Source organism: Engystomops pustulosus, chromosome 4 (genome assembly GCF_040894005.1).
Source record: "Engystomops pustulosus chromosome 4, aEngPut4.maternal, whole genome shotgun sequence".
Taxonomy (NCBI): domain Eukaryota; kingdom Metazoa; phylum Chordata; class Amphibia; order Anura; family Leptodactylidae; genus Engystomops; species Engystomops pustulosus.
Window position 1 is genome coordinate 98224040 of NC_092414.1, and position 24225 is coordinate 98248264.

At 40.2% G+C, this 24225-nt stretch overlaps 1 protein-coding gene across 1 annotated transcript in view; it reads left to right on the forward strand.

Moving 5' to 3' along the window:
- Positions 1 to 24225, forward strand: part of ADAMTS20 (ADAM metallopeptidase with thrombospondin type 1 motif 20) — a 146607-nt gene that overhangs the window by 73076 nt on the left and 49306 nt on the right. The window contains exons 22-28 of the mRNA XM_072146861.1: positions 4324 to 4488; positions 6419 to 6538; positions 11174 to 11284; positions 13220 to 13384; positions 13476 to 13772; positions 16947 to 17108; positions 18474 to 18650. Coding sequence (XP_072002962.1) covers positions 4324 to 4488; positions 6419 to 6538; positions 11174 to 11284; positions 13220 to 13384; positions 13476 to 13772; positions 16947 to 17108; positions 18474 to 18650 — 1197 coding nt within the window. The remainder of the gene's footprint in view (positions 1 to 4323; positions 4489 to 6418; positions 6539 to 11173; positions 11285 to 13219; positions 13385 to 13475; positions 13773 to 16946; positions 17109 to 18473; positions 18651 to 24225) is intronic.

Below are 24225 nucleotides of genomic sequence, written 5' to 3' on the forward strand. Positions count from 1 at the left end.
CTGTCAGGTGCTGAGTAACTTTGAGGAGTCAACACAGATGGTCAGTGGCGATGCCGCCATCATCAGCCTCACCATCCCGCTGCTTGGCCTGTTGAAAAACTCTCTGATTAGCATGAAGTCGGAAGCTTTGCGCTCGTCACAAGAGACGGGGGAAGAAGATTCCCTTGTTGATAGCCAAAGCACCCTCAGGTCTGTTTCTCAGCGCATATCGGAGGAGGTGGAGGAGGATGAGGAGGAAGAGGAGGAGAATGTTGGCGAGACACAAGAGGGGAGCATTGCTCAGACCTTCACTGTTCAGCGTGTATGGCCAGAAGAAGAGGAGTTGGAGGAGTTGGAGGAGGAGGAAATGGACAGTCAGGCCAGTGAGGGGAGTGAATTCTTGCGCGTTGGGACTCTGGCGCATATGGCAGATTTCATGCTAGGCTGCCTATCCCGTGACCCTCGCGTTCAAAGAATTTATTCCAGCACCGATTACTGGGTATTCACTCTCCTGGACCCACGGTACAAGCAAAATCTTTCCACTCTCATCCCTGGAGAGGAAAGGAGTGTGAGAATGCATGAATACCAGCAGGTCCTGGTGCACAAGCTGAAACAGTATTTCCCTTCTGACAGCGCTAGCGGCAGAGTGCGTAGTTCTGCGGGACAAGTAGCGAGGGAGAGTAGGCGAGCAGGCAGCTTGTCCAGCACTGGCAAGGGTACGCTTTACAAGGCTTTTGCCAGCTTTATGTCACCCCAGCAAGACACTGTCACCTGTCCCCAGTCTCGGCAGAGTAGGGCTGATCTTTACAGAAAGATGGTGAGGGAGTACGTAGCTGACCATACCATCGTCCTAAATGATCACACAGCTCCCTACAACTACTGGGTTTCAAAGCTGGACATGTGGCACGAACTGGCGCTGTACGCCTTGGAGGTTCTTGCCTGCCCTGCCGCTAGCGTCTTGTCCGAGCGGGTTTTCAGTGCAGCTGGTGGCATCATCACCAATAAGCGTACACACCTGTCGACTGACAGCGCTGACAGGCTGACGCTTATTAAGATGAATAAAGCCTGGATTTCTCATAATTTCCAATCTCCACCAGGTGAAGGAAGCTCAACCTAAATAATTTATGCACTCCTCCTCCTCCTCATTTTCCTCCTTCTCCTCCTCTTTGTACACTAAAGCAGAGGAAACTGGCTATTTTTTGACAGGGCCCACTGGCTCTAGCAATAGTACTTTATGCATTTAATTTTTCTGGAGGGCCACCTACCCGGTCCTCTGTTTTAAACAATTTTTGGGAGTGCCACATACAGGCACTCAATCTATTCCATTTTTCTGGAGGGCCACCTACCTGCTCCTCTGGTTTGAAAACTTTTTTGGACTGCCACATACAGGCACTCAATCTATTTCATTTTTCTGGAGGGCCACCTACCTGCTCCTCTGGTTTGAAAACTTTTTTGGACTGCCACATACAGGCACTCAATCTATTTAATTTTTCTGGAGGGCCACCTACCTGCTCCTCTGGTTTGAAAACTTTTTTGGACTGCCACATACAGGCACTCAATCTATTTCATTTTTCTGGAGGGCCATCTACCTGCTCCTCTGGTTTGAAAACTTTTTTGGACTGCCACATACAGGCACTCAATCTATTCCATTTTTCTGGAGGGCCACCTACCTGCTCCTCTGGTTTGAAAACTTTTTTGGACTGCCACATACAGGCACTATTCAAATTAAATTGTCTCCATAGCAGCCTCCACACGTTGTCTCCATTGCTACCTCCAAAAGTCGTCCATATAGCTGCCTCCATACATCGTCCCCTTATCAAACGAGGTGTGTCAGGCACAAATTTGGGTTGTTTTCATGGATTCCACATCAAACTTGTTAACTTTGTCGCCACCCTGCTGTGTTATCCACAAAATATACTGGCAAACTTTTACCATTTAGGGATATTATTTCAGCGCTTCTTGCGCATCTGTTTACATTCCCCTCATCCGCCATATCCCAAACTTATAAGAACGCTACTACACTTAACTTGGTGCAGGCTGGGACCGAGTCTGACCCTGGGGCTGGTCATATACTGCCGACGCCGAGGATTGCGGGGCCTACCTCGGTCCAGGTCTCAAAGGCCTACTATACCTCCTCCTCCTCCCACCCCTCCTTTACCTCCTCCTCCTCCGAATTACCATCCGTGGCCATGGCGCCATCAGTCGGTAGCTCTAGGCACAGCAGCAGTGCCGTCGCTAAGCGACAGCAGGCGGTGCTCAAACTGCTGAGCCTAGGCGATAAAAGGCACACCGCCCAAGAGCTATTACAGGGCATTCCACATCAAACTTGTTAACTTTGTCGCCACCCTGCTGTGTAATCCCCAAAATATACTGGCAAACTTTTATCATTTACCGATATTATTTCAGCGCTTCTTTCGCATCTGTTTACATTCCCCTCACCCACCATATCCCAAACTTATAAGAACGCTACTACACTTGATCTTATACAAAAGGTTCTTAGAAGTGCTGTTTGGGGAGTAGCCTAGAGACAGGGGCTTGGATTGGCGAAAGCTCGCCTGGCAGTGGAGCGCCAGCTCCATGCCAAGATCCAACTAACATAGTTTTAACTGCAGCACCTTTAATCTACTACTAGTTCACTGCCTCCATACATGGTCCCCTTATCAAACGAGCTGTGTCAGGCAGAATTTTGGGTTGTTTTCATGGCTTCCACATCAAACTTGTTAACTTTGTCGCCACCCTGCTGTGTAATCCCCAAAATATACTGGCAAACTTTTATCATTTACCGATATTATTTCAGCGCTTCTTGCGCATCTGTTTACATTCCCCTCACCCGCCATATCCCAAACTTATAAGAACGCTACTACACTTGATCTTATACAAAAGGTTCTTAGAAGTGCTGTTTGGGGAGTAGCCTAGAGACAGGGGCTTGGATTGGCGAAAGCTCGCCTGGCAGCGGAGCGCCAGCTCCATGCCAAGATCCAACTAACATAGTTTTAACTGCAGCACCTTTAATCTACTACTAGTTCACTGCCTCCATACATGGTCCCCTTATCAAACGAGCTGTGTCAGGCAGAATTTTGGGTTGTTTTCATGGCTTCCACATCAAACTTGTTAACTTTGTCGCCACCCTGCTGTGTAATCCCCAAAATATACTGGCAAACTTTTATCATTTACCAATATTATTTCAGCGCTTCTTGCGCATCTGTTTACATTCCCCTCACCCGCCATATCCCAAACTTATAAGAACGCTACTACACTTGATCTTATACAAAAGGTTCTTAGAAGTGCTGTTTGGGGAGTAGCCTAGAGACAGGGGCTTGGATTGGCGAAAGCTCGCCTGGCAGTGGAGCGCCAGCTCCATGCCAAGATCCAACTAACATAGTTTTAACTGCAGCACCTTTAATCTACTACTAGTTCACTGCCTCCATACATGGTCCCCTTATCAAACGAGCTGTGTCAGGCAGAATTTTGGGTTGTTTTCATGGCTTCCATGTTAACTTTGTCGCCACCCTGCTGTGTAATCCACAAAATATACTGGCAAACTTTTATCATGTACCGATATTATTTGAGCGCTTCTTGCTCACCTCCTTTGGTTCCTCTCTGCCACCCATTGGTTTGAAGCCTGAGTCCATTTAGGGTATGTCGCCATGACACTCTCTAGCCTGCTGCCGCTGCCTCTGCATGCCGTCCCCTATAGTGTGAGGGTCAATTATTGGATGTTTTAGATGCTATCTAGCTTCATTCTGTCACTCTGTCATGGCCATGCTGTTGCCCATAATTTTGGCATAATGGTGCGATTAAGCAGCCTCAGAGGCATCCATGCATGCTGCCCCTGCTGTTTCCTGTCCATTTCCGTGGTGTTTCCATCCTTTTCTGAGGTTCCCAGGTGTTTGGCCAAGCTTCCCTGTGCAGAGCCTTGGTCCCCTTGAAAAATGCTCGAGTCTCCCATTGACTTCAATGGGGCTCGTTATTCGAGACGAGCACTCGAGCATCGGGAAAAGTTTGTCTCGAATAACGAGTACCCGAGCATTTTAGTGCTCGCTCATCTCTAGTATCAATGTTTTTAGCTATTTTATGAAAGTTTTGTAGTTTAATAGCATGTACCTGGAATTTAGCAATGTCGGTTCAAGTTTGAACAGTTTGTATTTGTATTGTTAGTATACTATATTTGTTATGTTGCACTTTTGTATCTCCCAGATGATATGCATTTTTGTAGATGCCTAAAATGGCATTTATTTATACCTACAATGTACTATTATTTAACTTTCAACTGTATTCTTACCATATGCTGTTTATTATGCTACTGTCTTGAACACTGTTTTTACAATGTCCCTCTTTCATTAGTGTCTTGTGACATGTGGAAAAGGAATGAGGCATCGACATGTAGCATGTGTATTAAATGATGAACATATGAAAGACAGTTTGTGTAATTCAGATATTAAACCAGAGTCTGTTATGGCTTGTGAGCTTCAGGAATGTGCTTATTGGCATGTAGGACCTTGGGGACAAGTAAGTATCAATTTTATGAACAATTTCTAGTATAATTGATTTCGTTTTACAAATAAAAAAGCAATCTATTTAATGAATTTTCAATTTTCCATAATTAGGTTAAAATAAAATAATTTTTCACCTCCTGAAACAAACATCTTTCTATAGAAATGCAGTTTCCTCAACAAACATTTATAGAGAAAATGTAGATGTCCTATCCCCTATTGACCAGAGCATGCTAGAGACCAATATAACGCTATACAGTGCTGTCTCCAATGAGTGCCTGGTGAAATTACTCAATATACCACTAAGAATGCACCTTGTGTTAAAGAGAACCCATCATGCAAAATAACCCCCCTAAGCTAAATATATTTTCATAAACTGCCATTAGAGAGCATTGCCTCTATCCCTTTATTGTCCCTCTACATGCCTAAGCAATGAGGTCCTAAAGCTGTATGCAAATGACCTGTGAAATGTCCAATGAAGCATTAGCATATTCAAGCTGTCCACTCTATTCATGAGTGGGAGGCACAGCCACACCCCCAGTGCATGACTGACAGCCTGTATAATGATGTGAGGCTGTATAATGATGTGCTTCCTGGTGCTGGTGGCCACGCCCCCTGCAGCCTGTGTGTGCATGTGTGTGTGTTTAGGAGAGATACAGCAGCTCCAGGCAGCCATGTTACAGCAGAACATGTCAGATTCATGTATAGCTGATGTCTGTGTCTCTCACCTGTATATTAGGAGGATGCAGCATGTCAGCAGATGCAGGACACACACTAGCCATGCTTTACTATACATTACACACATGAGCAGGGGGAGGAGAGGGGAGGGGTAACAGGGGTGACATCACTGCCTCTGACCATGTGACCAGCCTCATTTACATAATAAAGAATAGATGATTTTACAATGATTAATGTATGAAATAACTAGATAAAGGCTGGTATGGGATCCTTGTGAGCTGCTCCAACAGGTAGTAGTGACAGGACAAGTGACACAGACCTGATGACAGGTGTCCTTTAAGTTAGGTGTAGTAAAGTGGTAGTAGTAGGTTTAGCTACATATAAATCACCAGTTGAATGTGTTAGTTTAGATACATTTTGAATTTGCTGCATCTTAAAAGATGTTTTCTGCCGAAAGGGTTATAGCAAAGCTATAGGGCGAAAAATGGTGTCACAAATTGTGACTTTTTCATTCCTTGAATGCCTGAATGTATTTATACATTTCTAAAAGAAATAACAGGAGACTGGTACAATGCACAATATCAGAAATAGATGCAATAGATGGTTTGTCATGTTATGAGATATAGAAGTATTAAGACATGTCAAAAGTGGTAACGGGCGGCCCGAACGCTGCACACCGGGAGTGAACTGACATGCTTAGTTCACTCCCGCAGTGCAGCGTTCAGGCCGTACGTTCCCGGCAGCATGCGTTGCGAGTGTGATGCGAGTTCATCGCATCACACTCGCAAGTGTGGAACAGGCTTTACTCCTTAAATATGAAGGCTGTATGCTGCCGCTCTGTGCTGTAGATTCACAGGCTGATTACATTAGGCAGAGGGAGGTGGGAAGTGCTCAGGGAGCAAAGAGGGAGGGGGTGCAATAGCCTGTGAATTTGCAGCACTGAGGAGCTCTGGTAACATACTCCAGAGCCCTACAGACTCATTAACATAATTTTAAAAGTTGTTTTTTGAAGGAAGGAGGTCATGGATAACAAATATAAGAATATTACTAGAGTCACAGTGTGTGGATCTGTGATCCCTCGTTTTTCATGCTGGTATTTGATGATAGATTTTCTTTCTTTCTCCTTATGAATATTCAAATTATATCAAAGTTTGATAACTTCATAAATTCATAATGAGTATGAATTTAAAATATATTTAAGAAGGAGCGTTTAATCTGTTTTCTAAAAGCATAATTTTGATGATAATTTAAATGTTTCCTGTTATCAGTGTCCAGTTACATGCGGACATGGCTACCAAATGCGCACAGTAAAATGCAGCAAAGGAACTTATGGGATTTCTTTGGATGAACGTGAATGCAATGCAGCTTCCCGACCTACTGATAGTCAGGCAAATATCTTTTTTTACCTGTTTATAGTCGTTTTGAGTTTTTGACAACTTTCATGATTTTTTTTCATACCTTATTTTAAGAATAGGTTTATAATTCAGTATTTGTTAAGCCATATCCTTCTGCAATTCCCTTGTTATCAAGTGGAGAAACTCTTGTGTACAAGAACCTTAAAATGTATTCATAGAAAAAATGATGGTATAATTTCAACATTAAGGAAAAAAATGCAAGTGTAATTCATATTTTTTTTGCGTCCGCAATTGTTGATATTTAATATAAATGTTCCCTTTCCTTAGTGTTTGTTTAGGTTGACAAACTAATTTTAAATGGTTGATTAATGAGACATGTTATTCTGTTAATTTAAAACTATGCTATTTTAAGTGGTTACAAAATATCAGTTTATGCCATATTGACGGCCTATTCAATGTTAAATTGAAAGTAACTGCAGGCACACTTATGCTGTATATAAAGTAGTTGTCCGGGCTTCAGATTGTTTAAACTACCCAGGACCATTGTCTCAGCAGGGTTATTCAATGGTTTTAAATTAATTGCATTCCCATATCTGGATAATAATTGTAAATGTTTAAACATATTTATTGTTTTATATTTTGTGCATGTGTGTTAAAAGCACACATACTAAATCATAAAACAGACTAGTGTATCATTAAAGTGCATTGGAGGGGGGTGGCCTGCGGTGGAGAAAAAAGTGTGGTGTGAGAGCTCCACAGAATCCTGCCTAATCCTGACTCCCTGCTGCTGCAAACTACTACTCACTGTCTTAGTGTTGTGGTTGGTGATTCCTGAGGTCTTCCAACTGCCTCCAGTGCCCACTGTTTAGTTTTGCTTGGACCTCCTGGATGGTCTCTCCCACCACATCGTGCAGCCTGATGTCACGTGGCAAGCCCTGGCCCATCCAACATACTCTGCAAAAGGCCACAGTGCTGGCTGCTCTCTGCAGCGTTTGCCTCTGCCCCGGAACTGCACAAGCTATTCCTCTGGTGCTGCTGCCTACAATCGACATACAGCAGAATTCCCTTCTTGTGGATAGGCTTCTTAGGCGCTCTCTGCCTACACCTGGAGTCACTCCTCACATACAGCCTCCTTTGCTGGAGTCCTCCTGCTGCCTCTACCCCAAGCCGGTGGGGGCATTGCTTCTTCTGTCCTCTTGGCAAATGCATATGCCCCTCTGAAGGCTGTCTGCTCCACTGACACTTTTGTTTTTGTTTGGACACTTTTGTTGGTGCAGCCTGCTGTCATGTGGCAAGCCTTGGCCCATCCAACATATATTGTAAAAGGCCACAGCGCTGGCTGGCTATCTGCTTCAGCTGCCTCTACCCCAGGCCGGTATGTGCCTGTATTCCTCCATCTGTCCTTCCAGCCAGTGCTATCTCTGTGTGGGTCAATCTCTCCTCTGCTGCGTGAGGGCCATTTTGCTTTGGACAGGTTCATATATAGCCCATTTATTGCCGCTGTGCCTTGAATATTATCTCTAGCTGTGCTTCTATAATTGTTACATTTGCCTAAGCTGTACAAGGCGGCCAGTATAATCTCACCTGTGCAATACATACTGCTTCTAATTGCATATACTCTAGTTCCTGTATAGGCCCTAAATCAATGGGCAAGAAAGGTTCGGCCAAGGACTCTGTTGCCTCCAAGATGAGTCGAGTGGCATATTTGCAACAAGCCAAGCAGGCATCCATAGCTAATCTGGACACTGATAAAATCATGGTTGCCATTGCTGCTTGTCAGTCGACCCTTACCATGAAAATTGATCATATGCAAGAGGATATCACCCTTCTGTGCTGTGATATTGACAAAATTTGCAAAAAAACATCAAAGGTGGAAAGGCTTTAAACACTGGTTTGGTAGGTTAAAACTCTCCTTGATTGTATAGAGGATGCTGAGAACCACAACTGCTGGATTAATGTATGGATAATAGAGTTCTTTTTTGAGGAACTTATTAAAGACTTTTTTCTCAATAGATTAATTCAAAACAAAATAAAGATAGAGAAATTTGTGTTCGGCTGTCAAAGTGTCACTGCCTGAGAAAAAGAACACTTAAAATATTAAATTTTAATTCAATCAATTTAAAAAAGGGGCCACTCTTCAGCCACTAGAGATTCAATATATCAGGCACATTCAGTGTATGTATTGGGGATCGGGAACATGTTGCTACTCCCACTCACATATATCACCCCCTTTTTTTTTTTTTTTTTTATTGTTTCCTAATTAACATACAACTGACTAAAATATGTGTCACACACACGCAGTCATGGTTTAACCAGTTTAGGTCACTGCATACTGCTAACACACAGTCCACCAGTAGAGTGCTATTCACATTACTATAACTTGCACTCTATCTAATCCTATGTTTGTCCTCCGCCTGACGCGTTTCTACACTCCCCAGCAGGGTAGTGTGTCATCAGAGGCTTAAAGGTAGAACCTATAGGATATAGCCGATACACAGAATCATATTTGTGTGTGTCTCGGCCGTCGTCACCCGGCGCTATACAGACGGCCTCAATAGCGCCGGGTGACGCCGGCCGAGACACACACAAATATGATTCTGTGTATCGGCTATATCCTATAGGTTCTACCTTTAAGCCTCTGATGACACACTACCCTGCTGGGGAGTGTAGAAACGCGTCAGGCGCAGGACAAACATAGGATTAGATAGAGTGCAAGTTATAGTAATGTGAATAGCACTCTACTGGTGGACTGTGTGTTAGCAGTATGCAGTGACCTAAACTGGTTAAACCATGACTGCGTGTGTGTGACACATATTTTAGTCAGTTGTATGTTAATTAGGAAACAATAAAAAAAAAAAAAAAAAGGGGGTGATATATGTGAGTGGGAGTAGCAACAAATTCCCGATCCCCAATACATACACTGAATGTGCCTGATATATTGAATCTCTAGTGGCTGAAGAGTGGCCCCTTTTTTAAATTGATTGAATTAAAATTTAATATTTTAAGTGTTCTTTTTCTCAGGCAGTGATTTTTTTCTCAATAGACCCTCTCTGTAAAAAAACTCTCCTTGATCGTATAGAGGATGCTGAGAACCACAATTGCTGGATTAATGTATGGATAATAGAGTTCTTATTAAAGACTTTTTTGCTCAATAGACCCTTTTGCAATGCTTTTTGGTAGAGCTGGCCCACCAAATCTCGACCTGTCCTCTTCCTTTTAGCTCAGCCCTGCGCTTATTCATCATTAAACTCCTATATTATAGGAATGACATCTTTGCAGCGGACCAGCAACAAGGTGGTCTATGGAAATTCCTGGTTAACTTCCTACACTGACTACACTGCTGAAGTCCAATGGAAGAGGATCCAGTTCTCAACTGTTTGCAGTTGTGTCAGGGACCTGGGATTAAAATATTCCAAAGATTTTCCCAACTTGACTTTGAGTATAAGACAAGTAAGAACTACCCTCCTAGTAAGTCAACTTACTAGTTTTACCCTTCTGCAGGTGTGTGCATTGAGGTCACCCCATGTCTAGGGCGTGTGGCTATAGAAGTCACTGCTTTTTATAAGCCATATTACATTTTGGGGTCATTATGTAGACAACATCCATATATTTGGGAAGGTTAAAGCTCCCTTTAGGTTAAGTTTAGGTACTTGGTGGATGTATATTGAAAGACAATTCCATAGTGATACATAAAGTGATACTCCACTTTCTCATCATATAAGATTTGTACACCAGAACGATCTAAATAAAAGACAATTTTGGAGATCAAAAAGAATAAAAATGGGCCATAGACGTGGAAACCTAGGCCAAAAACTTTTACAGACAGAGACAAGATGAAGACAATGGGGCAGATTTATAAAAAGTGACCTAAGGTTAGACAGTGCAGAGTTAGACTAGGGAGTCTTATTCTGCATCAGATGTGTCTGCATCAAGTGTCTGGTGCTGGATGATAAAGTGGCGGGCTCCATGGGGGCCGTGCAGAGGCCGCCAGATTCATGAAGAACTTGCACCTCAATTCATGTATCTGGCTCCGACAGTAAACTGCACACAGTTTTTAGTAAATGAGGGCCATAGTGTTATGTACAATTAGTCCCCATCTACAAAGACTTAAAACGAGCACAATATGACTTCTGAGTGTGCATCTTGAAACACAGGTTTGTTTGTAACTTCGAAGTCTTAAGACATGAACATACCCAAATAATTAACCTCTGACAATCTAAGATCTATGCCTTTGCATCCATGTGAAGGGGATAAACCCCAACTTCACTGTATCCTCCAACTGAGGTGCAGTGATTCTAATGCACTTTAATGATATAGTGTATGTAAACTCAAATACACTAGTTTGACAATTGTTATAAGGATCTGTGCTTTTAACACACACTGGTGCACAAAATATACCACAAAAAATATATACTTTTGTTAATATTGACCGGATATGGGAATGTAATCCACCTTTTCTAATTAATTTAAATCTTTGTATACAGACATGCAATGCTGATGTCACAATGACAGCAAGCAACCATTCCAGGTCCTGCCGTGGGCTTCAGTGTCTTGGCCTATACTACCTGAGGTTATAAAGATAAATTTTAATGTATAAATATTGAAATATATGTAAAATAGGATTGTAATTTATTATTATTGTTATTTATGTTAGTTTTGTATCAACAGGACTGTGAACGACTTCCTTCTTGTCCAACACATTCCCGTGTATACCCAACTATCTCTCACATAGATCAAATACAAAAAAATGCACAGTGGAGATATGGGTCATGGACACCAGTAAGTAACATACAGACTGTATTTAGTCTACATTATATATTTTACAGGCATGTTTGATCACTTTTGACATACCACAAATCTACTCATTCTGACAGCTTCATAATTTAAATGTAGAAATTGTTGAATACATTTATATTTTTCTATGACACAGATGCGAAGAGCAAAATTACTTTATGGGGTTGTCCAATTTTTTTTAGGTTTTAATTTTTTTTTAGGATAGGCTGTAAATATCTCATTGGGCATGGGTCCCTATCACGCTTTTTACTGTATAGAGAGCTTGAAGCAAATAGCTGCACTCAGTGGGGGTCTCAAAGTATTCATGTTTCTTAGGCCTCCAAACAGCATGCAGGATTTTCTAATAGGTTCCGTTTGGTGATGAGCAGACCCGAACCCCCCAATAACCCCCGCGATCTGTGCTGGCACTTTATCTTGCTTTGCATGTAGAATTCACAAGCACAAAAGTGCTTAACCCCTTAAAGGGAATCTGGCGTCAGAAACTGGCCTAATAAATAAAAAAATAAAGCATGTTGTTAGGGAGCTGAGAAACCTATAGCTCTTCTTTCTTTCATGGCCTGATGTGGTGGCATCATCCAGAAAATCTACTTTGAAGTGAGATGTAAATTTGCTTAATTAAGTCAAGGAAGCTAAGTGTTTAACACTGAAGTCAACTTTCCCTGCCTCAGAATACCCTGTTCACTGTAACTCATGGTCTTGCATCCAGGGACATCATTGACCAAACCTCCTGAAGTCGGGCACATGATGTGAGTCACATAAGAGGAGGTGTTCAGAGGCAGGGAGAGCTTGACTTTTATGTTAAACATACCACTTGAAAGTTCATTTTCTGAAACATGACCTAGAAGATGTTCAGCTGCTTCAAAATGTGCTAATAATAGTTTGTTAGGTCAATTTCTGATGACAGGTTCCCTTTGAAGACCAGGCCGTTTTTTGTTTTTGCGGTTATATTTTTCACTCCCCACCATCAAAAATAATCCATGTAAAGAGCTGAGTGATGGCTTGTTTTCTGCGTAACAAATTACTCTTCATAGTGACAGTATTTAACATTCCATATCTTGTACTGGGAAGCAGGAAAAAATTCCAAATACAGTGAAATTAGTGCAAAAATGCATTTATACTATTTTCTTGTGGGCTTGTATTTTATGGCTTTCACTGTGCACTCCAAATAACATTGCACCCAAAATAATTTCATTCTTTGGGTCGGTTCGATTACAGGGATACCAAGTTTATATAGGCTTACCAGAAAAATGATGTTTGCTGCAAGCTTCCAGGGCACAAAAGGCCCCTTCCTCAGCCAAGGCTACAAATGAAGCAGTGAGAGAAAAACACAACATTTCAGAGATGTCACACTTGGATAATTCCTTAAAAACCTCTTAAAGCTCCATGTTACTATTATCGCAGGGAGCTGTTAAGGATGTATGAAGAAAGTTCACAGGGCTGCATATTGCTGCAAACACCCACCACTAACGCCCAACATCAACACCACTAGCACACTGGGGGTGGGTGTTAACCCTTGCTGCCGCTGGCTGTTAAAATCTGACACCCCATCTTGTTTTTGATGGCATCACATCATCAGTTGCCGTGATAGCCTTGAGTCTTTGTAAGACCTGAGGCTGTATGTAACAAATCTGCAGAAACCAATGTGCTAATTTTTATTTCTCTTGGCTAACACGGAACTTCTACACTTTTCACAACATTATATTGCAGTGGTAGTGGAAGAGTAAGAGCTCAGAGCACAAAATTCTGGATAAAATTAGTTTTTGGGAGAAAAGTTGACAGAGATGTGTTTGGACACTCCCAGACTTGGAAGCATTGGCTCAAATTGTTGAACAGATATTAAATCTTTTATTGTGTACATACATTTATTTTTTTAGATTGATGTGATCTAATTAGTTATACATATATTATTTTTAATTTCAGTGTTCTGCTTCATGTGGAAGAGGTAATCGCGCTCGCTATGTGAGCTGTAGAGATGCGCTAGGTGGTGTGGCTGATGAGACCTTTTGTACCTATTTACCTCGTCCACCTGAAGTTTCCAGCTGTTTTACCTCCTGTGGAGAATGGAAATCAGGAGATTGGTCACCTGTAAGAAAAATAAGGCTATTATTATTTTTTTTAATTTTTCTTGACATTTTTTCAGTAACATAATATGTATGTATTATGCTCTTGTGTCCAGTGTCCAGTGACCTGTGGAAAAGGAACAGTTATAAGACAAGTTGTGTGCACTAGTTACCATGGAAGAATTGATGAAGAAAACTGTGATCCGGATACCAAACCGATGAAAGAGCAAGAGTGTAATTTGGTACCATGTCAAACATTCAACCAATTTCCTGGTAATCCTGATCATCCAAAGAGGTTTCCTTATCCTGAGACCCCACATCGATACAGAGATTATGATACAAGCAGCAAAGACAACCAGCGAAATAATCCTGCTGCTCATGAAAACCAATGGAGGACAGGACCATGGGGCGCAGTAAGAAATAATTCTATTACTGTATTATATTGCTTTGGTGATGGGTAGCTACTGAAGGAAAATGAGGAGAGTGAGAGGCAATATGAATTGCCTGTGTGCAAGTTCTACTAGACTAACTCCATGCATTTTTGGTATTTACCAGACCAAAGCTACAGTAGAATCAATTAAATCCTATCACTATATCAGTTCAGTTCAGTGTTTTTACGTTCAGTCAGGTAAATCCTGCAAGCGCTTACAGCAAGTGTGTTGTACCAAACTCATTTGTGGGCAACAGGCTTTTAATGGCGACGTATTCCTGTTTAGCTCACGCTGAGTTTTAGTTAGTGGAAGGAGAAGTAGGAAGTGATATAGCTGATAACTCAACCCATATCACTCAAAGCTGATATGATTCTTATTAAGATATCGGTGTTCAGAGAATGTTAATGAGTTAAACTCATTAACCTAATGTGTACGTTGGGCAAAAGGACAAGTCCAAGGACAGAGTTTGGGGAAACTCTGTGTATGAATAAATAACATATGGTTCTAATGAAATACAGCTCATGTCAACATGCATCTGTCTCCTGAAGAACAAATATACAATTCAGCACAACCGGTCTAGTTAAGTTATCAGACAGATTTTTATTGCAATGCCTTTAAAATAATAAAGTATGACTTGTGCTGTATTTTACACATTAATACATTACACTTATTCTTGAGCTTCTAAAATAACTTTGTGAACACAGTTGTACACTTAATAAATTCATTCTTTATGTGATAATCTCACCCATTCTAAAGAAGAGGAAATCTCTTTACAATCGGGGTCCACCTATTGTAACTCCCTTACTATGCATAGGTTTTGTGTCTTTGAAGAGCTCTTACACCATGAGGCCATCAATCTTTGAGTTTTGTTTCCATATTATATGGCTATTCTGCAGGCAACCATAAAGATTATAACTTTATCATGGTTGTAAGCATTAAATACCATAGTCTGGTTACCAATAACATAAAAGGTTATATTAGCAAAAATTTGGGGGGGGGGGACAAAGTTTAGAATTTCAGTAGTCAGAAACACTGTTGTTTATGCAGGGGAATACTTTTTGCATTTTTTGTTGCATTGATGTAACTTTATTTGGTACATTAACCCCTTAATGCCAAAGCCACTTTTCACCTTCCTGACCCATTTTTTCAAATCTGCCCTGTGTCACTATAAATGGTTATAACTTTGAAACGCTTTAACATATCCTAGTGGTTTTAAATTGTTTTCTCGTGACACATTGTACTTCATGTTAGTTGAAAAATTTTGGTGGTATGTTTTGCATTAATTTATGAGAAAATTAGATATTTGGTAAAAATTTGGAACAATTCTCGATTTTCAAACTTCAAAATGTTCTACTTTTTCCACACATAGTCATAACAGCAAAACAACTTAATAACTAACATTCACCGAATGTCTACTTCATGTGGACATGGTTTTTTATGCATACTCTTATTTTTGTAGGATGTTATGGGCCTTTGAACGTTAGGTGCGTTTTGTCACATTTTCATAAAAAACGCAAAATACTGCTATTGAGGGACCTGCTCAGGTTTCAAGTCACTTTGAGAGGCCTAAATAAAAGTAAAACCCCATAAATTACCCAATTATAGGAACTAAACCCCTCAACATATGTAAAACAACTTTTATGAAGTTTGTTAACCCTTTAATTGTTTTACGGGGTTAAAACAAAATCGTATACAATTTTGAAAGTAAATATTTTTTGGCTAAATTAATGTTTTTCAAGAAATGTACAAATTCTAAGTAGATAAAATACCAAAAAGCTCCACAAAATTTGATACCCAATCCCTCCCGCGTATAACAATACCCCATATGTGGTGGTAACCTGCTGTATGGGCACTCGCCGGGGCATCGAAGGGAAGCTGCGCCATTCAGAGCAGATTATGCATTGTCACTTTTTATTGGCTATACAATCTTTATTTTTTTGGCAATTCGGACATATAAGGGCTTATTTTTTGCGACATGAGATGCACTTTACAAATATTTCATTTTAGTGGGTCATTAGCTTATTGATGACATTTTATTAACTCTTGAATGTATGGGTGAAAAGAAAATTGTCAATTTTGGTTTCCTTTCTTTTTGTATTTTTTGGGGGTCGTACACCGTACACTAGAAAATACTATATTATATTTATTCTACAGATCACTACGATTACGGTGATACCTCATTTATATAGTTTTTCATTTATTTTTACAATTTTACTGGAAAAAAACTAATATAGAGGAAATCTCATTTGTCTTTGCATCACCATCTTTACGGAGACATAACTTTAATATTTTTTTGTTGACAGAGCTAGTTTAGGGCTTATTTTTTACGTGTTGAGTTGTCCTTTCAAGTGGTACCATTTTGGCCCTCATAACTTTTTTTGATAACTTTTTAGATCATTTTTGTGAAGAGATTTTATGAAAAATGTACATTTTTGGCGAGTTTTTCGTGTTTTGTTTTTATGGCGTTCACCGAGCGGGCCCAATAATTTTTCTTAGTTATTGTACGGATTGTTACGGATGCAGCGATACCAAATATGTGGGTTTTGTGGGCGATTTTGTTTTTTTTTAACTTTATTACATGTGTATAGGGAATGTTTGTGTTTAGTGGACTTTAACTTTATTTAATTAATTCTTTTTATTAAAAAATGTTTTTACTTAATGTTTTTAACTGTTTTCATTCTCTTTTACAGGTTAGCTTGAACAAGTGATCCACTGATCGCTTTTTCAAGCTATTCTTCCCCTTATACAGTGTACACCATTCAGGAGCAAGCACCAGAGGTGCAAAATGCAGTACTGTTACGTCAAATGTCAGGAAGGGGTGAAAGCTTGTTGTTCATGAGATGAGTTATAGCTGCCACGATTACAAAACTACCAAATTACCAAATTTGTATATATTTTTAAAAGTTATGCTCCTTTTTTTTCCCCTAAAACCAGCTTTAAGAATTCAACTTTCCAATACCCAAAACTGTCTTTTTACATCAAAGCTGGCCATACACAGTCTTTGGTACATATGATGTAAAAAGTTGTATGGGCAAGTTTAAAACTTTTTAATATGGTTAGTAAAAAGATCTATTTGTGGTTTCAATGGGTTTACTGTGTCCATATTTTATTATATTTTTCTGTCTTTTAAAATGTTTCTGTTATGTTTTTGATTAGTGTTCAAGCACATGTGCAGGTGGCTTTGAACGTCGAGTTGTGGTTTGTCAAGACAGAGAAGGAGGAATTAATCATCATTGTGATGAAACATCAAAACCTGCTGAAACGAGACACTGTGATTCTGGGCCTTGTCCACGTTGGAATTATGGAAGCTGGGGTGAGGTAGGAAATAAACTTAAGCTTTGCATTTTTACCTACATTAAGTATAATACACCCGTATCTTGTTGTGTGAATGTATTCATATTTACTTTTATTAGTGCAGTAGTTGTTAAAAAGTAGTTTTATGAGAATACATCACAAAAAGTAACTGATTATTAGAAATTCCATATTTGATGGTTTTATTTAGGGGGCTTTATTAAGATTTGTCATTTTGTTGTCATAAGGTTGTCTAGGACTTAAGCTATTGATGGCCTTTCCTTAGGATACAGAATCGATAAGCGATAATTATGGGTTTGATGTTTACCACTTTAACTGCCACGGTTATTGGACATGCACAATTTATGGGTATTTGGCTTACAGCTTCATACACTATGTAATGGTCATTCAAAAGCTAAATGCCTATTAACAGTAGCTGGGTTGAAAGCACAGGAGGCAGCTGATCAATAGAGATATAGGATATCTGACCCTCAGCAATTTTATGCTGACGACCTGTTCTTGGTTAAAATTTAAAAAAATGATATCTTTATTTATATAGCGCCTACGCAGCGCTGCACAAAGCATGCCAAATCGTTTCCTGTCCCCATGAAACTCACAATCTAAACAGCCTACCAGTATGTTTTTGGAGTATGGAAACCCAAGCAAGCATGGAGAGAACATACAAACTCTTTGCAAATGTTGACCTGGGTGGGCCACTTCCTTCAATATACCACTTCCTTTAAGTACATTCCAATATAAATCACAGTAAATGAACAAAGACCACTCCAGAACCATGGGTTGGCACTGAGCAGACAGGGCTGAAGAGCCCTTGTGGTCGGAGAATACCCAGTTAAAGGAAACCTATAATGAGGAATCAGAAGAAGACCTGATGGTAGATTCCTCCTGCCTGCTTCTGCTTTAATCTGTAATTTAATAATCCTGGAACCTGACCTAACTTGTTTTTAATATAGCTTTAAATGGAGGCTCTTAAGTATAACTATCCCATGCATGATAAAGGATTTAGAAATACTTTGGAATATAACAATTTAAACTATGTATTACCTTCATGACTTGTATAACAAATCACATATATGACTGCCAGGGATTAAAAATGGCACATACAGGATTAATAGCAGCCCTTTTGATATAGGTGGTAATACTAACATACCTCTGTGAGGCTGCAAGTGGAGTAGTTGATGTGTCACAGCACTGGCTGGCAAGTTTTCTTCCAGGCACAGTGATGTCTAGAAGAGCACCACACTGGGAATCTGCAGATGTCAAGCATGGGTTTCAGCTCTATGTAATTACAACATTTTTCCATAACTGTGTCTATTTTTATATATAAAAATATGTTTCTATGTATATATTTAAAAGCCTGTCTTTCAATTACAGTGTACCCTGACTTGTGGAGGAGGAATGAGAACAAGATTGGTAATATGCCAGCTGACGAGTGGACAAGTTTTAGATGATCAGAATTGTGAAATCCTGGATAAACCACCAAATGTAGCTCAGTGTAACACACACATATGCCCTGCTGATGCTTCATGGCATCCAGGACCATGGAAATCGGTACGATAGCATATTTACAATACTTCTATGGAAAATGAATGCACATCTTTTCATGAGATAACTTTTATACCTTATTATTTAAAGCAAGTTTATTTAATTTTAAATAATATATTGAAATTGGGGCATTTCTTTGTGTAAAAATAGATGTATATACTACTACACAGAGTTGTTTCAGAAATTTTTAGCTTTTGTAAATTTTATTGGTTTTTATCTTAATTTAAGAGACAAGCAAATATTTAATACTTAACAAAACAGATCAATACAGCAACATTTTAACCTGTGACTTTCTGTTTCAAAAAACATTTAGGTGTAATACACTCGCATAAGTAAAATATCTTAAAAGTGAAATTGAGCCATTCACAATTTCTCAACTCAATTGACTTTTAAAAATCCTATGTAGCAATTAAGCTGGTCAGTCAGGATGAGTATGTTGCCATGCTGCATTACATTTTGTCTCTAAGATTACATGTTGTCAAGAAGATTGACAATATCATGTTTCTTCCATGACCCAGCGTGATAACATCATCCAGAATACTCAATATCGAAGAAAATTTGTTGTATACATTTTGCAGAGGTGGAGAGCTCAGAGCTGAAGTCAACCTCTCTTGGCATTAGACTGCCCCTTTTCCTGTCTTAGACACCCTTGCATTCAAGGACATTACTAACCGTCAACTGCATGATGTCAATCACAGCAGTAGGGGCCGTCTGAGGAGAGCTTGACTGCAGCGTTGAGGAGAGCTGTGACTTAATACAACTGAATGACTTTATACAACTGATCTAAAAATTGATTCCACCACACTGGGAAATGAAAGAAATATGATCTTGTAGACGTTAAGCTGCTTGATAACAAACTGCTAATAATTTATTAAGTCAACTTCTGATGACATGTTCTCAGTTGGTCTCCAGATTTCCCATGGAAATCATGGAAGAGAAAGGTCAAAGAAGAAGACCTCTTAAAAATCATTGCTATGATAGGTATGTCCATTAATTAAACACCCTGACATTCCTGACTGTAGGCTAAATATGTGCTCAATAAAAATTTGGTTTAAGTCACATGCACAATTCTCTGTGTAGCCCCAGCCTTAGATCCTTTTTTAAAACATGTTTGAAGATAAATATGCAGAACTCAGGATTCATGTCAGTTATAAGCTAAGGCTTGTCGTCTCCCTTTCATGTTTTTAAAGTATATTTAATAAAAAATATATAAAGCTTATCATATATTGGTTAGAGAAGTAAATACAGTTTGTTTTTATTTGTAGCATCACTTTTCTAAACTGTTAACTTGATAAAGACCATGGGGAAGATTTATCAGAAGTGTCTGAGGGCAGAACAGTTATAGTTATCTATTGCAACCAATCAGAGCTCAGCTTTCATTTTATAGACTGCTTCTTGAAAATGAGAGCTGATTCTGGTTGATCTCCATAAGCAACTAGAACAGTTGTGCTCTCAGACACTTCTGATAAATCTCCCCCATGTGGTGTACATGTAATGGGTCTTTATTTTGGCCCCAATGTACAGTGTTTGTTCACATTTGGTTTACAGTTTTTTATAAGGTGGGTTTAATGCTGGTCCGTCGGAGACAGCATAGTGTCATGAAGAAAAGTCAAAAATAGTGTGTAACCAATCTTCCTTTTTGCAGACTACCTACCATTCAATGGGGGGAGGAGCGTATTAACACTGGCACATTGTGTGCATAAATTAAATCTATGCCAGGTCCTGCGTAGCATAAATTTCTGTTATACCCTGGGCAAAGATCCTGGCACAGGCTATTGTAAATGTTGTAGCCCACTCTAACATAACCACTCTAAAATTATCAAAAAGTGTTTAAACCTGAAAAATAATATGACACTTAAATATGTAGTCTAAAAGCAGCTAACACTGTACAGTATTGTACATTTTTTTAACTATTCGCCTGTTAAACCCTTTCATCCTGTAATGAGTTCTGTTTGCTTCTATAACAATTTCTGTCATATTGTATGCTGCTGCATTTGAAGCCTCAGATAGAAATGTGATCAGATCATTACAAGGAATGTCAATAAGCTGATATTATCAGATATTATCTGTTAGTATCACATACTGTTAATTTTTTTTAGGTTAGTTGCATATCTGATAAGGAAAAAAATTATACATATAGCTGTGTTCTAATACATTAGGGGAGATTTCTCACCCCCTTATACACTGACAGCTGACATTGCAAATGTTGTTTTTAACATACCGTATGTTAAATATTATTTTTACGCAAGTGCCTTTTTTATGCTGATCTGTCAACTTTCCAAAAAAGTGTTATATCATGGTTCTTTCCAGAAAACTTGAATAACCGATATCTGAAATCCATGCCAGCTACAAACTGCATCCACATTGCCTTGCGAAAGTATTCAGCCGCCTAGAACTTTTCTACCTTTTGCCACATTTCAGGTTTAAAACATAAAGATATAAAATTGTAATTCTTTGGTGAAGAATCTACAACAAGTGGGACACTATTGTGAAGTGTGACAAAATATTGGATATTTGAAGCTTTTGTAAAAAATTATAAACTGAAAAGCGGGGCGTGCAATATTATTTGGCCCCCATAAGTTAATACTTTGTAGCGCCACTTTTTGCTGCGATTACAGCTGCAAGTCATTCTGGGTATGGTTCTATCAGTTTTGCACCATGGGAGACTGAATTTCTTGCTCATTCTATCGTGGAAAACAGCTCTAGCTCAGTGAGGTTGAAGAGGGCTTGTGAACTGTAGTTTTTAGCTCTTACCACAGATTCTTTGACTTGGTCAGTCTACCACCTGGATACATTTATTTGTGAACAATTCCATTGTAGATTTTGCTTTATGTTTGGGATCATTGTCTTGTTGGAAGATAAATCTCCGTCCAAGTCTCAGGTCTTTTGCAGACTCCAACAGGGTTTCTTCCAGAATGGTCCTATATTTGGCTCCATCCATCTTCCCATCAATTTTTCCCATCTTCCCTATCCCGGCTGAAGAAAAGCAGGCCCAAACCATAATGCTGCCACCATTATGTTTTACAGTGGGGGTGGTGTGTTCAGGTTGATGAGCTGTGTTGCTTTTACGCCAAACATATTGTTTGGGCTTGTGGCCAAAAAGTTAGATTTTTGTTTCATCTGAACAGAGCACCTTCTTCCAGATATTTGATGTCTCCCAGTTGGCTTGTGGCAAACTCTAAACAAGACTTTTTAAGGATATATTTTCTTGCCTCTCTCCTTAAAGGGCAGATTTGTGTAGTTTACGACTGATTGTTGTCCTGTGGACAGACTCTCCCACCTCAGTTGTAGATCTCTGCAGTTCATCCACAATGATCATGGACCTCTTGGCTGCATCTCTGATCAATCTTTTCCTTTTTTGAGAACGTTTAGAGAAACAACCTGGTTTTGGTAGATTTGTAGAGGTCTGATACTCCTTCCATTTCAATATGATTGCTTGCACAGTTCTCCTTGGGATGTTTAACCCCTTACCAACATGTGACATAGTACTGCAGGTGAGCCCTTTCCATAGCCGGTACCTGCTTGCTGCATATTGCAGCAAACACTTACCTGTAACACCTGCATTCCGGGGTGTTAACTTGTCCATCGCCGACGGCAAAGCTGCCGACGGCTTCAAAAAGATGGTGAAGATTGCCACTCCCCGTGATGTCATCGGGGGGCGGGGGGCGGTGATCGGTTGCCATGACAGCCTCGGGTGTTCCGAAGACCCAAGGCTCTCTGGTTTTAGCCTATTCATTACAATGTGTAATTCACTGGGGACCTGGGTTCAAGTCCCAGGGTCAACATCTGCAAAGAGTTTGTATGTTATCTCTCTGTTTGTGTGGACTTCCTCTGGGTCCTCCTGTTTCCTCCCACACTCCAAAACATATGGGTAGATTGATTAGATTGTGAGCCCCATTAGGTACAGGGACGGATTTGGCAAGCCCTGTGCAGCGCTGTGTAATCTCTGTGCACTATATAAAGGAATTATTATTAATGAATGAGGAGGAAAATCTGTAATAAGGCAGTATATGGTAGGATCAATCATACAACCTACTGTTTAAGTACCCTAGGGGGGTCTGAAAAATATAAAAAGTTTTAAAAAATTATATTAAAAAACCTTTGTCTTGGTCTTTATGATGCTCTTGCTTTAAAAAGAACCCTGAGACTATCGCAGAGCACGTGTATTTATGTGTAGACTTGATTACACACAGAAGGATTACACTCACCGGCCACTTTATTAGGTACACCTGTCCAACTGCTTGTTAACACTTAATTTCTAATCAGCCAATCACATGGCGGCAACTCAGTGCATTTAGGCATGTAGACATGGTCAAGACAATCTCCTGCAGTTCAAACCGAGCATCAGTATGGGGAAGAAAGGTGATTTGAGTGCCTTTGAACGTGGCATGGTTGTTGGTGCCAGAAGGGCTGGTCTGAGTATTTCAGAAACTGCTGATCTACTGGGATTTTCACGCACAACCAACTCTAGGGTTTACAGATAATGGTCCGAAAAAGAAAAAACATCCAGTGAGCGGCAGTTCTGTGGGCGGAAATGCCTTGTTGATGCCAGAGGTCAGAGAAGAATGGGCAGACTGGTTCGAGCTGATAGAAAGGCAACAGTGACTCAAATCGCCACCCGTTACAACCAAGGTAGGCAGAAGAGCATCTCTGAACGCACAGTACGTTGAACTTTGAGGCACATGGGCTACAGCAAGAGAAGACCGCACCGGGTGCCACTCCTTTCAGCTAAGAACAGGAAACTGAGGCTACAATTTGCACAAGCTCATCGAAATTGGACAGTAGAAGATTGGAAAAATGTTGCCTGGTCTGATGAGTCTCGATTTCTGCTGCGACATTCAGATGGTAGGGTCAGAATTTGGCGTCAACAACATGAAAGCATGGATCCATCCTGCCTTGTATCAACGGTTCAAGCTGGTGGTGGTGGTGTCATGGTGTGGGGAATATTTTCTTGGCACTCTTTGGGCCCCTTGGTACCAATTGAGCATCGTTGCAACGCCACAGCCTACCTGAGTATTGTTGCTGACCATGTCCATCCCTTTATGACCACAATGTACCCTGTAACATCTGATGGCTACTTTCAGCAGGATAATGCGCCATGTCATAAAGCTGGAATCATCTCAGACTGGTTTCTTGAACATGACAATGAGGTCACTGTACTCAAATGGCCTCCACAGTCACCAGATCTCAATCCAATAGAGCATCTTTGGGATGTGGTGGAACGGGAGATTCGCATCATGGATGTGCAGCCGACAAATCTGCGGCAACTGTGTGATGCCATCATGTCAGTATGGACCAAAATCTCTGAGGAATGCTTCCAGCACCTTGTGTAATCTATGCCACGAAGAATTGAGGCAGTTCTGAAGGCAAAAGGGGGTCCAACCCGTTACTAGCATGGTGTACCTAATAAAGTGGCCGGTGAGTGTATATTAATCAGTCATTTAGGAGAACATCGGATCATTCAGAGATCCTCACTGCACTTCTAAAGTAAGTTTGCTGCACTGATAGTAAAGGGGTAAAATAATATGGCAGGTAAGTTCAACTTCAAATAATAAACTTTATCAGTTTATTATCTTTTACA